At 37.5% G+C, this 14,368-nt stretch overlaps 1 protein-coding gene across 3 annotated transcripts in view; it reads right to left on the reverse strand.

Moving 5' to 3' along the window:
- Positions 1–14,368, reverse strand: part of NRXN1 (neurexin 1) — a 944,853-nt gene that overhangs the window by 604,687 nt on the left and 325,798 nt on the right. For 2 of the 3 annotated variants that reach the window (XM_005864821.2, XM_014538488.1), the window contains 3 exons: positions 9,252–9,553; positions 7,082–7,126; positions 5,874–6,035 (listed from right to left, as the gene is read on the reverse strand). In XM_005864821.2, the coding sequence (XP_005864883.1) occupies positions 5,874–6,035; positions 7,082–7,126; positions 9,252–9,553 (509 nt within the window). The remainder of the gene's footprint in view (positions 1–5,873; positions 6,036–7,081; positions 7,127–9,251; positions 9,554–14,368) is intronic. The other variant, XM_014538489.1, reaches the window with a different exon arrangement.

A 14,368-nucleotide genomic window follows, 5' to 3' on the forward strand; every position in this document is an offset into this window, starting at 1 on the left:
GAATTCCCTTGTGGTTTTGTTGGTTTGGTTTGCAATCTATTCACTTTGTGGGCCATTAGAAAAACCTATCTTAAAACAATTAGTTCAAGTGAGATATTTTACCAAACATAATTAAGATAGTATTATCCCTAGTTATATAACAAAATGGTGAGCAAAAATATATGGACCTGTATGAAAATGTCTAGGAAGAAGTGAGCTGGGAATGCATAAAGCAATTCTCTTCCCCTAAGAGTGAATGAAGCTTGTGGAAAGATCAATGTAAATAAACTGTAACATGCTACCTACTGACATATAAACCATGGCAACATAACAAGAAGAAAGGGGGAACATATCACTAGGTATCAGGAACCCCAAGAAGGAAGAGCCCTGAGGAAATGAAAAGCTGGGGAGAAATGTGCTTAACCTTGACCTTGGAGCCTATGTCAAGAGGTCCCCCCAACTAAAAAAGTTCTCCTTCCCCCCATGCTTCATGATTTATAGACACCAGTGAACATCTCCTTACCTCCCAAAGTTCCAGGAAAAGTAACGTAATATGCAAATTCTGCACTGGATTTTTGTTCTTACATGTAAATTACAGGATTCTACTCCTGTTTGAGCAACAAGGGAAATAAGAGAACAGAAGGACACCTGAGGACCCACATTTGAGGAGCTAGTTCCACCATAGAAGGGGTAAATTGAGAAGCCTTCACAATTTCCTAAAGTTCTCTTTTGTCCAAAAGAAGAAAAACAGGGATTAAGGAGTACTTGCACAAAGTAAATATGGCACCTCTTTCCCAGTGCTAATACTGGTACGCTGTGGGAATTAAAGTGTTACCGCTGCATAAGGCAAAGGAGACTATACTAATAGCATACAATAAGCAATTATTTTTTCACAGTCGGGGAAAATGCTTACATAAGAGCATGTTTTCTGAACCTCATCCACCTCATAGCATCTTCCAAATTTTTAGTGCTAAAAGTTTCTCAGAGTAATTAAAGGCTGAGCTGATCTAATTAGTTTGATGAAATTTTCAGTAGGGATTTAATTCTCCCTAGCACTTCACTTGCTTTTTTTTTTTCCTAGAAGCCTTTCTTAGGCTCATCCCAAGCAACATTTAGTGACAGGATTCTAAATTGCCTCACACAGGCAGTGTCTCCACTCAAAGAATGAGAGCAGGTATATATGGCTAAAAAGCAAACTTCAAATACAAAATTCTATGTTGTTTTATTGAATACCATCCTTTCATACCTCTTCAATTTTATTTTTCCTCCTAATAAATGATCCATATATATAAAAACCTAAGCGACTGCCCGACCATCTGACTGGTCAGTAGCTATGATACATACTGACCACCAGGGGTCAGACGCTCAACTCACATGCATGGAGACATGGAACAGACTAATGAATCTCAGAGGGAAGCGGGGAGGGCGGGAAGAGATTAACCAAAGATCTTATATGCATACTAGAGGCCAGGTGCATGGATTCATGCACCAGTGGGGTCCTTCGGCCTGGCCTGCAGGCAGGCCCCAACCGGCTCTCTGACATCCCCCCAGGGGTCCCAGATTGCGAGAGGGTGCAGACCAGGCCGAGGGATCCCACGGGTGCATAAATCCCTGTACCGGGCCTCTGGTGTTAAATAAACTTCACTCTGCAGATGGGAAATAGATGTTTCAAAGCATTTTGGAGGCACAAAGAAATGCATATAGCAAGAGATTCTAAGGCAAGATTAATGAGAGAGCAGCATGACCCTTACTTGTAAGTCATTTTCTAACAGCACCAAGTCCTCATGGCCAAAATATTCAGAAAGAAATACATATTAGTGAAATGTTCCTCCATCTCTGAGGATTTTTTTTAAAAATCTCTATAATGAGCATCTTAGAAATCATCTCTGATACTTTTATATAGAACAATGTATTCCAAGTAGTCTAAGGTGAATGGACAGGTCTGTAGATGTCTTCAAATAGATTCCAAGCATCCCACTTAGATGCCATTTATCTTTTTGCAGGGTCAACCAATTCCCTCTTGTGGTATAATAGTCACTTAAAACTTCTTGTTGGGAAAATTAAATTAAATTCAAAATGATGAATAATTCTTAAGGAACATATATTATAGCTTTTACTCAATGTTATAAAAATGCAATTAAAATATAAACAAATGTTTCTTGCCAGAGCATTGGTATTGCTTTTGTAAACAACAGATTGAAATAGCATAATTTTTAAAGGTGTATTATTCTCTAAAAATTTCATAGATGCGAGCTGTATATAATGGTAATTTATTATTTAAAAATTTCCTGTTTTTTCTTAAATTTATTTCCTTTGAAAGTAATTTTCAGTAGCTCAAACATTTATCCAAAGATTTTTCCATGTACTTATAATAAAAATATAAGTTTTAAAAAACTGCTTTGATCCTCCATTATAAATTCGTGGCCATTCAAATTTCCCTCTCATTTTGAACAAAGTATAATGTATAAAGTTCAGGTTAGATTTTGTTGAACTAATTTTACTTTATTTTGAAATTTAACACCCCCCCCAAAAAAAAAATAACATTCTTAATAAGGGTTGGTTGCTCTACATGCAAACCAAGTCTTATTTCAAATAGGCATTACCAAATGCCATATATATAAAGCCCTAATTGTTTCACTATGTAGAATTTCTTCTTTAACTTTAATCTTTTAAGAATGAAGATGTGAATACATGATAGTGGTAAGACATTGTTAAGTCTGTACCTTGAGTGCCACTCTTTACAATGAAAGAGAGCCAGCCATTCAAATATTATATTTTATCTGACAGGATTCTGTGTTCTAATCCTGTTACCCCCTCATTGCTCTTGATGGGTCTGCAACTTCTCTAGCTCAGTGTCCCCATTTCCAAAATAAGGAGGTTGGACTGGAAGAATGATTTACAGGATCCTTTCTATTCAACACTCCAAAATTTCTTCTCTGACTTCAGACAGGTGCTATGAGTGTCTCCCCCAGGACTGGTCATCCTAAGAGGGATTATGTACTAGATTGAAAAAAAAAATGTTATGAGCCATAAATGAAACCATAATTAAGGTTTTATACATGCAATGTGATACAGGGCAGAAAGCCCAACAGAGTTCAGGAAGGCTTCCATGGGCTGAGTGTTAAAAGAGATGTGGTGAGAATGAACATGGGCATGTTCCTCCTGTCTTTTCAGTAATAATACAAAGCTCAGCTATCTGAAACAAGGTGATTTAACTCAAAATCTATGATACTTTGTCACAATTTCATTTCAGAGTTAGGAAGAGCAGGGCATTCTAAATAGTCATTCAGACACGGATGGAAGCTATGAACCATCTGAAAGCCCTTTGAGTGAGGTCTGTTTTGATTTGTAGGCTGATTGTGCCTGCATCCTTCCACCCTCTAGTGTGTTGGGAGGAAATAAAGTGCAAGAGATTACACATCAAAACGACTGCAGCACTTGCTCTAAACACATGCCCCAGGCTGTGGAAGAGAGATGAGGGATGCGCCCAATCGCTAAAGAGGAGTGATAGCTATCCCAAACCTATAAAAAGACAATAGTATGAGTGAATCCTCACTGCATGGATTCAGTAGCTACCAATTAAGTGCCATTGGAGAGACCACCTGACTTGTTTTTTGCTGTCGTGTGTTTTATGTGTGCGGTTGAAAGACCAATTGAAAAAAGATTAATTCTAAAGTGTGCGGACTACTCGTTATCATTTAAACATGAAAGACATTAATCTGAAACTGCAATTTTAGCTTAAGGCAATTCACTGTAGCTTCATACACACACACAATTGCCCCGCCCACAGACAGTGAGGTTCAGCTAAACTCAGGCGTTGACTGCAGAAATACTCATGTTCTTACAGGATACCTGAAAGGGCTCTTTAGCTAGAGATCCATAGATTCCCTTTCCTTTTTCCAGTCCTTGTGGGGACTAACTTCCTATAGATAAGCAGGACATACGGGCTGATGGTAGGCTGGCCTGTTGAGAGTGAAAGTGAGGAAATAGTGTGGGTGTGGCTTGCTTCTTTCTCCAACCCCAATTCCCATCACCGGAGGGGGTTTCAAACATCTGATGTTTTGAAATTATGTTTCTTACCATGTTCCTCCCAACTAGAAATACTTTATCTTTTGCCTATCCAAACCACAATTATCCTTCAAGACTTTCATATTCTTACTCTTCTGTGTATCATCCTTGTCTACCAGATGTCTCTCTCATTTCACTCTTTTGGAACTCCACTGGGTGTAACTGAGCCACACAATTTAAGACCCCATTCCTCACAGTCTACTGCACATTTCTAAAAAACAGTTCTCAGTTTGTAGCAAACTGAAGGGTTTGTACACTTTTCTACAGCAAGAACCCTAACATACATTTTTGTTGGGACGCAGCATATTATGGGCTAAGAACACAAAAGACTCTGACATCCTACTTCCCTGATTAAGCCCTAGGCCTCAATACTTCTTACATGAGATCTTGCTCAAGAAACTTACTATTCTGAACCTCAGTTTCCTTATCTGAAAATGCAGATAATAAAATTACCACCTATATTGTGGAGATCCCTGTAAAGCTCTTAGGATAGTATCAGGCACAAAATAAGAGCTCAAAAAATGTCAATAACATTATTATAATAATTATAATAATTATCATTATTTTATTATGTCCACAGAGATTAACACAATCCTGACTCATTCTATATATTTTTAAAGAGTAGAAGTTATTCCCTGGGAAAGAATCGATCCCTCCCACCACAAAGTCTGGTTAGATCCAGCCTGTCAGAATTATATCTCCTTGCATTTGTTAAAACTATAGCATTTCTAATCCCCCTTAGGACTCTTCTATACACTACTGGCTGGGCAGTGCCACGCCCAGTGAGTTCACATAAATGGAAAACAAGTAAGGATGACCTCAGCAGTGACTGTTTTTCACTGATGCTTGCCCAAATCAAGTTTATATGATTAGAATATTTTTTTAAAAATTATTCAAAGTATGTCACTGCTTATCAACAACACCCACAGCTAACCCGTAATAAATTCAGTTATTGAACTTTACATTTTAGAGGTCTATACCAAGCATGTCTTAGCCCATGGGCTGCATGCCTCGTTTATTTGGCCCATGTTAGCCTTTAAGTTTGTCATGCTTGGTCTACACCATCAAACTTCAGCTCAATGAAGCAAGAGGAACCTCTGGCTGCAGAAGCCACAAGAAACTGGGTTAAGCTAAATAAAAACAGGCAGCTCTTATGGGAAAATATTCGCACAAATTGAAATTCAAGAACTCTGTGATCTTTCTCTGCTCATACCCCAACAAGTGCCAATTCCATCAAAAGTTACAGCACTTAATGACGGAGAAGGATGAGGATGAAGTGACTGATATCTTTTATCCTGAGAGAGTTGGTCAAGTAAACATCAAGTAAGCTCATCAGGTCACAAATGAAACATCTTTACTTCCTTCAGAACATATTGAATATGTCATAACAAAACTGTTTCATCATATAGACTCGTTTTTTATAGTCTCTCTCTTGTAGCCTAACTTTTTTCCAGTAATGCTCAAACATGACTGTACAGTATACATAACACCCAAGGCATTTAAGTAAAAATGAGCAAAGCAGTTACCTGAACTCCAGACACTGTATTTCTTTGTGTTTGACTTTCTTTTATAGCTATTATGCAGCTGCCCATGCAGATCTTAATTGTGAATTACAGTCTACTTCAGAAGAGGAACTTAATTCCTTCATAATGTCCTATGAGCTGCCCACCTCCCCCAATCCTACATAAACATCAGTAGAATACTGAACTTAAGGTTGTGTCAATGGACTCCACAAACATCAGGTCTTCAGCAAACGTGCTTTCAATCCAGATCTGAAATGATGAGGTCATGAATTAGGAAGTGATTCTGGTGGCGGTGATATTTACCTCTTTGAGACAGCCCATAAAGTTGTTACTGACTGGAGACCCTGGGAGGTCTGCTGTGCTGGGACTGCCTCCGACATAGAAAAAGTCATCAGAACCCAGCATGGTGTAATCTTCTTGCGTGTAGCCCGTTGTGGTAAGAATCCCATCCACTGAGATTGTCACCTAGATAACAAAGCACAGGGAAAGGACACGCTATACTCAGACCTAGATACTGTAATCCTGGGATATGCCTGTTTGTGTTTTGTTTTATTTTTTCATTTTGCTTTTTTTTTTTTTTTTTTTTTTTTTTTTTTTGCTTATTGTTTTTTTCTGTTTTAGTTTTTGTTTGTTTTTTTTAGACCTATAGCGGAACCCATTTTCATGTCTGTTTGAGGTTTATCTTAGATTCTATTCAACTAGCCCTAAGAGAGCTAAGCTAGTTAGAGAGTTAACTGATTATTGAACTACTGTGTCAGCATCATCCCTACTGCAACTCAAAAGTTATTGAGCAGACACAAAAATGGTGTTAGTAAAATGCTTCCTAGGTTAGTTTTGCTGGTGTACATATTAGTAGAGTTTAGTCGTCCGTTATTAACTAATCACAACGTGCACCTTGTTAACATAAAAGGCACAAGCTATTTCCAGCAACGTCACTCTTGGCACTACTGAGCGGCGGTTGTCATGCAAGTGCCTGCGCCCATGCCGAAGGGGAGGGAAGGCAAAACAACCCGTGGAAGCGGCACGCCCGATGCGCACATGCAGGGGACAGTACGGTTCAGAGAGGGAAGGAAAGAAAACAGGGGGAACCAAAGGTAAAACAAACCAACAAACAAACAAAAAAACTGCTTTGTGATGACGTAAAGATGAGTGGGTGTGGCATCTCCAACATTCCCAAATCAAGTGTGCATGCCATGCGTCATGAATGGTTAGAGACTGGCTGAGCCTGCGGTCACTCCGGCCAGCCACCATTTGTCTGATCCCGTGTTAACCACAGCTGGATGCAAAACGTTCGAAACGTTAACGATGCCCCCTACAGGTGAGTTGGAAAACAGAAGTTGACAGGAACAGGTAAAAAATAAGAAGGTCCACAACAGATGAAAAGAAGGAGGTCAAAGTAAGCAGAAGAGTACCAACCGCAGTTCCTCTTTTGTTAATGATGTCTACAGTTAAAAGAAAGAAAGAAAACACACGGCAAACCCAAAATAAGAAACAATTAGAATGATATCTACCGAACAATGTAGTTTGTTTACCATAGCGTGTCCAATGCCTGAGTGCTTTGTGGAGAAGGGGGGAGAAAGGAAATTAAAAACTGTGAACAGAATAACGATCGTTACTTAAAAAATATGATGGTCTCTACCATGTTAGTACATTTTTTTTTTGATTCAGGTAACGGTTAGTAGAATGAAACATTCCATGAATGACATGTTAGTTATTAAGCATGTTAGTAACATAGAAAAAGGGCAAAAAAATTTTACAAGAAAAAAGCAGACTAACAAATAGGCCTCCCACAGAGGTAAATATTTTTTCCTGCCAGTTTTGTTCATAACTTGCTACCAGACAGAAACAGACATATGGCAACATTCCCTTTGTCTCCCTGAGTACATCTGACAGACATTTTAAAAAGCTTAGAAGGGATTCAAAGGCCTGAAGCTCATCAGCTGACCACTGCCACCCTATGCCCATAAGTGACCCCGCCCCCGCCCTGGCCCTCCCCAGCCCCAGCAAATTCGTAGGAATCGGTTGGCATTGCCCTGCTACTCAATTTTACAGCATACAAGGACTCCTCCTCAACTCCAAAACTTCCTTCGGTCATATTGATGGACTTTAGGGTCACAGATTACTGCAATGAAACAAAGCAAAGATCCTGACACATAAAATGAGTAGAATGGGTTTGTGTTTAATCTGTCCTGCCACACATGCACCCCGGCTGAACGGCTACGGTGTCCTTTGAGCTACCAATTCAGAGTTTGCTCTGGAACCTGAGCAAAGGCAAATCTAGAAAGTGGGCTCCTCAAGCCCCACCCTTCCTTCTGTGCTTCTCTCAGATGAGCCTCCGGTCTCTTGGTGAGTATCTGAGAGAAGGAATAAAGAAAGGAAAACCAAAGAGACAGACTTATCGGAAGTCCGGGTTCTACAGCTGTACTGAGGGTGGGTGACCGCCTCCCAAGGCCGGTGTGATGCCTGCAGGGCCCCTTGCCTGCCAATCAGGCCTCTGACAGGTGCTCGGGGAGGTCTCGGGAATCCTCCAGTTTCACTGGTCTGCCTTAGCTCGGCTACCGCTGCTATCCTACAATCCCCCTTGCCTTCTCTCCCTTGGCTAGTCTAAGCCTCTCCGAAGTGGGAAAGAAAAGGTTAGACAGTTAACAGCTCAGAAAGAGAGGGCTGTTTTAGGAAAGGAAAACCCGAGACAATCGATCACTCTGCAACTGTTCAGAGAAACAACAAATATGTTAAGGATATTAGTTTGAGATCAGTATGGACTGCAGAAAATTAGTCACTGTCAACACTTCACAAAAGACACACTGTAATTTCATGAATTTCAAATGATAACCAAAACTTATCATGTTCAATATATAAGCATAATCTATTCACTGTCATCTGTGTATATATATATTTATATATACTGTAATAATATGTCTCAGTTAAAAACATACAGTATATGTGGACCCATAGATTAACTACAGAATGGATCATTATCTTGTATATAGACTTCTGCAAGATTTTTTTTAAAAAAATACAATTAAATAGAAATGGACACCTAGAATGTCAACTGGCCTCTTGGGAGTCATTTGGGTTAAACTAAAAGTGTCTGTTCTAAAAATAAAATTAAAAAAATAGGTAACTTCATAAACAGACTCTTCAGGAGATATGTAAACTCCTAAAGCCACTTTTCCCCCTGCAGGGATTTTTCTTGTCCCCATTTCAAAGGTGGGGGGTGGGAAGGGGGTAGGGATTGATACAATCCCCGATCACAAACACATGTTTATTGACTACAAAAAAGGAACTGTGATTTAATGACCCCAATGTGCATGCTTCCAAATGATCACCATGAAAACTATAATTTAAAATCAAACAAATAAAAATCAAAAAACACAACAAAACCACACACATCACAGGAAGGGCAGGTCGCAGAGATATCCTTGCAGCCCTCTGGGAAACTGTCCTATGTCGCTGTATCAAAATAGCCTTTGGGCCCCCAGAACTTTCTAGATATGCCCCTGCTCAAGTATGGCAGGAAGATTCATCTCAAAAGAAAAACAAAACAAAACAAAAAAAACACAGCTAATTTGTAAGCGACTCTGAGGAGCCCTGGATCATGTTGTTAGGGTTTCCAAGTACCACACACACAGCTGTAGCGAGAAACAAAGCCAGTTACTCTCTTATCCACTGCGCTGTTACCTGACGCAGATTCCTGGTGACTTTCACATCATGCCAGGCATTATCATTAAACTTTCCGTTCACGGGCTCCACTAGCGCTTCAAAGGCCCCTGATCCCAAATTAATGACCAGAGAGACAGCTCCATTTTTCAGGGCAAGATTGACATAATCAGCGGATTTCCCAGTGTGAAGCATCAGTCCATTCCTTTGAAGGGTTTTAAAGGACAGAGTTATTTCATCGCTGCTGCTTTGAATGGGGTTTTGAGACAAGTCGTAGCAGAAGTATTCAGATCCCTTGAAAGTGGCAATATATTCTTCTTTTCCTAGAGGGAAACAGATACATAGGTGCATAAGTAAAGCAATAGACTATGTAAATCAGCAGATCACAACAGAAAAAAAAAATAATCCGTCTGCAAATTAACTCTTTGGCTTATAAACATTTCTGACTGAGGCCAGCCCTGTCAAAGAAAGTCAAAAAGTACTGTAGGTGGCAGTATATACCATCCAATCAACCTCCTCAGCCATTGGGCCATTAACTATGGTAGCTAAATCTGACATTCTTGAAAATTCAATTAATTTTTAAGTATCACTGCAAGAGCTCTGATCAGAAAGAAGTAGGTCTGTGATATCTCCAGGGCACGAATCAGGTACCATAAATGCATAGGGGATGGTTTTACTCTGCTGGCAACAATGGTTTCCAATGCACTGCAACATTCTCTCCATCCAACTGAGGCATTATTTTAATTTTCAGTAAGATGTTTATATTCAAAGATCTTCTCAGTGAAGAGCCAAATGTGTTCATCACTGAGAAGCCATAACGAAGTATCAGGTGAGGGGAAAGCAAAGAAAAGAAATAGAATTTTGTCTGGGAGTAAATAGGTTTCTTATAGATCATGTGCATTTTTTTTTTCTCCCTGGATAAAGGGAGCAGTGATAGAAAACTTAATGGAGTCAGCTGGATTGTTGATTCATTCCCCAATCTCATCAAACAGATGATAGGGCTGGCTTTTATGAGACTGGTAGGAATTTCCAGCACACCATTATGGGGATAGCATATAAATGAAGTCTCAAAATTTTTCTATATATTCAGACTTTACCATATGTAGGAGTAACAATGTGAATCCCACAAGATGCTATACAGATCAAACAGAAATGTGGCTATTTGGAAAGAACTGTCTTGTCCCACAGATGAAATGAGTTTAACCAAAGGAAGAGTGTGAGCCAAAAGCTCCCTCAACATCCTGGGCAATTATGGCATGGTGCCAAGAAAACTGAGATGGTCTGGAATCAGCGTCTGCTAAACTGTAAACATGAAACTCCAAGTGGTACTGAAGAATCTTAATCCATTTCACTGGTAATATAGCATCTCTACTATGCCCACTGGAGGGTTCATATACCAAAAGAAGTCTCACTCTAATGGTGGCAATATATATCTATAAATAGATAGATATCCTATCAATAAATGAAAAGATCCTCAATCCTATGAGTCTCCAGGAAAAGGCACAAATCAAACTATATTAAGATATAATTTCATAGCCATAACATTGACAAAAACAATTTTAAAAACTGGACAATTCCAGGTTTTGGAAAAGCTGTGAATAAACAGTAATTCTTGTCTTCTGCCAATGAGACTGCTGATGAGATGAAAACTGACCGACTATAATAAATGCTACTTGGCACCATGCATTACTGTGGGAATTTTACATCTTATAAAGGTCTCAGTCCTTAGAAAATGGTTACCATGATCAATAAAAATAACATTCCCTAGTTCTTTCAATGTACTACTCTCTGCTCATAGTTTTGATCATTAGATGACAGGTAGTCAAGTGAATTGGGTTCATATATATGTACATACATGATATACGGTAGTCCTCTTATCTGAAGATGATATTTATAAAATTGTCATCTCAATGCACTACTCTCTGCTGATAGTTTTGATCATTAGATGACGGGTAGTCAAGTGAATTTGGGTTCATATACATGTACATACATGATATATGGTGGTCCTCTTATCTGAAGATGATATTTATAAAATTGTCATCCCTAGGGAGTATTCAGAACAGGTCTCTGAGCCACGGGGAGTTTTAAAGGTCCACCTCAAATCTTTAATTTACATTATGAAGAAAGTGAGGCCGTGAAATCTAAATGACTTGCCAAATTCAGAAAGTGTGCCAGTAACCGAAGCAGGGCTAGACCTCAGCCTTCGGACTACCCTTAAATAATGAAAAACAAAGTTTGGGGACTTGAAGAGATTTGGTCTAAGTAAAGGCTGTAGCATTTTATCCACGTGACCTCATATCATTCCAAATCTGCATAAGTTGGGATGAATCTTGACAAAAGATTTGTTTGCTAGATAATATGGCAGAGTCAAAGGGAATCATGTTAAACAGAGTTTGCAGTTCATTAGATGGCAAGTTTTTAAGATATTTTAACACAATGATATTCCTTTTACTTAAAAATGAAAATATAGTATCACTCCTTTTGTATTGTTTCATTTCAAATTTGGGTAATTCAGATCTGCATTAAATGCACCCACACAATTTTGGAAATATTCACTCTGTAGAATATGCCATTGCCTTAGAATATAATAAATGAGATATAATATTCTTTTTCATGAAAGAAGATGCAATATATAATCATTGAAAAGTTTTTAATGCAACATTATTTATATTATTACTATTGCTATTATTTTAGTTTTACATAAATCATTCTACTTTCCATGATTAATATATGTTTTCTCCAATTCTTTGTCTGTTACTGTAAGTTTTGTGTTATGTCATATGCAAATAGCAGCACAATAAAGAGTTATATATGCTTTACTGTTACACTTAAAGAATGCATATATGTCAATTGGAAAATAGCCCAAATATCCAAATATCTAGTTCACGTCTAATATATGCTAAAACAATAAACATCAAAGACACATTTGATCCAAAGCAATACAGAATCAACAAATATTCATACCTAGGATACATTAAGAATTTATATAAGAAAAAATGGACTAGGCAAATTAACAGGAAAAATAGACAAAATACTTGAACAGACCCTCCATGATAAAAGGGCATACATATGAAAAGATGCTCACCTTTATTAATTAGTCTTCAGGGAAATAAAAATAAAACCACAATAAAATATCAATATATTTCACTAAAAAGAATAAAATGAAGAAGACAAAAAGTACCAAATGTTTGTGAGAATGTAGAGCAACTAGAACTCTCTTAAATTACTGGTGGGAACTAATTTTTGAAATTGTTTGGCAATATCTTCTAAAGCTGAATATATGTTCCCCTATGACCCAGAAATTCTGCTTTTAAGTATACATCTGACAAAAATGTACACAAAGATCATCAGAATGTTTTCAGTAGCGTTATCTATAATATCAAAATAAACAATACTGAAATACAATCAATAGTAGATTGGATAAATAAATTGGGGTATAGTCACACTAGGGAATATTAATCAGCAATGAGAATATATGCTCTACAACTACTACATGACAGATACATGGGTAAATCTCACAATAATAATGTTGAGGAAGAAAGCTAGACACAAAAGAGAACATATTTATGATTTTGTGTATATAAAAATGTTAAAACTAAACAAAACTAATCTGTACTATTGTAAGTCAAAATAATGGCTAGCCTTGGTAGAAATGGAGGGAGTCCTAGTGAGAACTTTTGGGGCTTTAGTAAAATTCTGTTCTTAATCCGGATGTTGGTAATGGATGTGTTCAATGTGAAAAAAAATCATTTTGCTCTAAACTTATGATATGTGCACTCCCTAGTATTATATTTCAATGAAAAGTTTAAGTAATTTGGATAATTGAGAATAAAACAAATTAATCTGATAAAATATTTTCTTCCTGATTAATAGGGTGATGAGCAAGATATTACTCCCATCAATGCTGCATTTATTAATAAAAACTAAAAATATAGCCCAGCTGGTATGGCTCAGTGGTTGAGCATCACCCTATGGGCCAGGAGGTCATGATTCAATTCCAGGTTAGGGCACATGCCTGGGTTGTGGTTTCAATTCCCAGTGCAGGAGGCAGCCGATCAATGATTCTCCCTCATCATTGATGTTTTTATCTCTCTCTCCTTTTCTCTTCCTCTTTGAAATAAATAAAAATATATTTAAAAACTAAAATAATAGTAATAATATAAATGATGTTGCGTTTAAAAAAACTTTCCAATGAATAGTAATATCCATTAATATAATTTGTTCTTCAAAATACCCTCATAAAATTTAGAGGAAATATATTAGGCTGCATGGATATAATTTTAATTGTTTGAAGGACCATACTCTAAATGTATTGATCAATGGATCAATGTTAAGATGAAGGGAATCTCTATTATTAATCATAGCAATGTTAGGGTAGAATTAGAGAAACATTAAAAAATAAACTTCAAAAACTTGGAGCATTTATTTAATAATCTATATTAATTTATTTTATGTTCCTGTAAATTGGAGGAAGAAATCTAATAGGGTGATCTTATATTTTTATTTTATTTAATTTCCAGTCCTCCAATAGCTTAGATAAAATTGCATAGTTTTTTATTTTTTCTAATTTTCTGAGGGAAAGTTCAATGGAGAAATTGGAATTCTATAATTTCTTTTAATGTTGACTGGATGAGCTGACTTTAACAAAGTTAAATCTGATGGGAATAAATATGAGTTCTAATCTCTGGTCCAAAAACCACCCAACTGAATAAGTAATAGTACTATACAGGGAACATGAGTCCCTAGACACAACAGAAATACTGGTAAAGTAAAATTTCCCAGCCGGTGTAGCTCAGTGGTAGAGGATCGATCCAAGAGCCAGGAGGTGATGGTTTGATTCCCAGTCAGGGCACATTTCCAGGAGTTGGGGGCTCAATCCCAGTAGAAACATCATCATTGATGTTTCTCTCTCTCTCTCCCTCTCCCTTCCTCTCTGAAATTAATAAAAAAGTATTTTATTTTAGAAAAAGAAATAAAGCAAAGTCTTTGGAGGATTTAGAATATGAACCATCAAATGATCAAGGCACTGAAAAAGTCCATGTAATAAGCATGGGTTACATTCATCACAATATTAGAAGAGGGATGGGATGGTCCTGTATCTTAGTGCTGGTCAGCTAATGACCGTTATACTTCTACTT

This window comes from Myotis brandtii, unplaced genomic scaffold, assembly GCF_000412655.1.
Source record: "Myotis brandtii unplaced genomic scaffold, ASM41265v1 scaffold191, whole genome shotgun sequence".
In the NCBI taxonomy this organism is placed as follows: domain Eukaryota; kingdom Metazoa; phylum Chordata; class Mammalia; order Chiroptera; family Vespertilionidae; genus Myotis; species Myotis brandtii.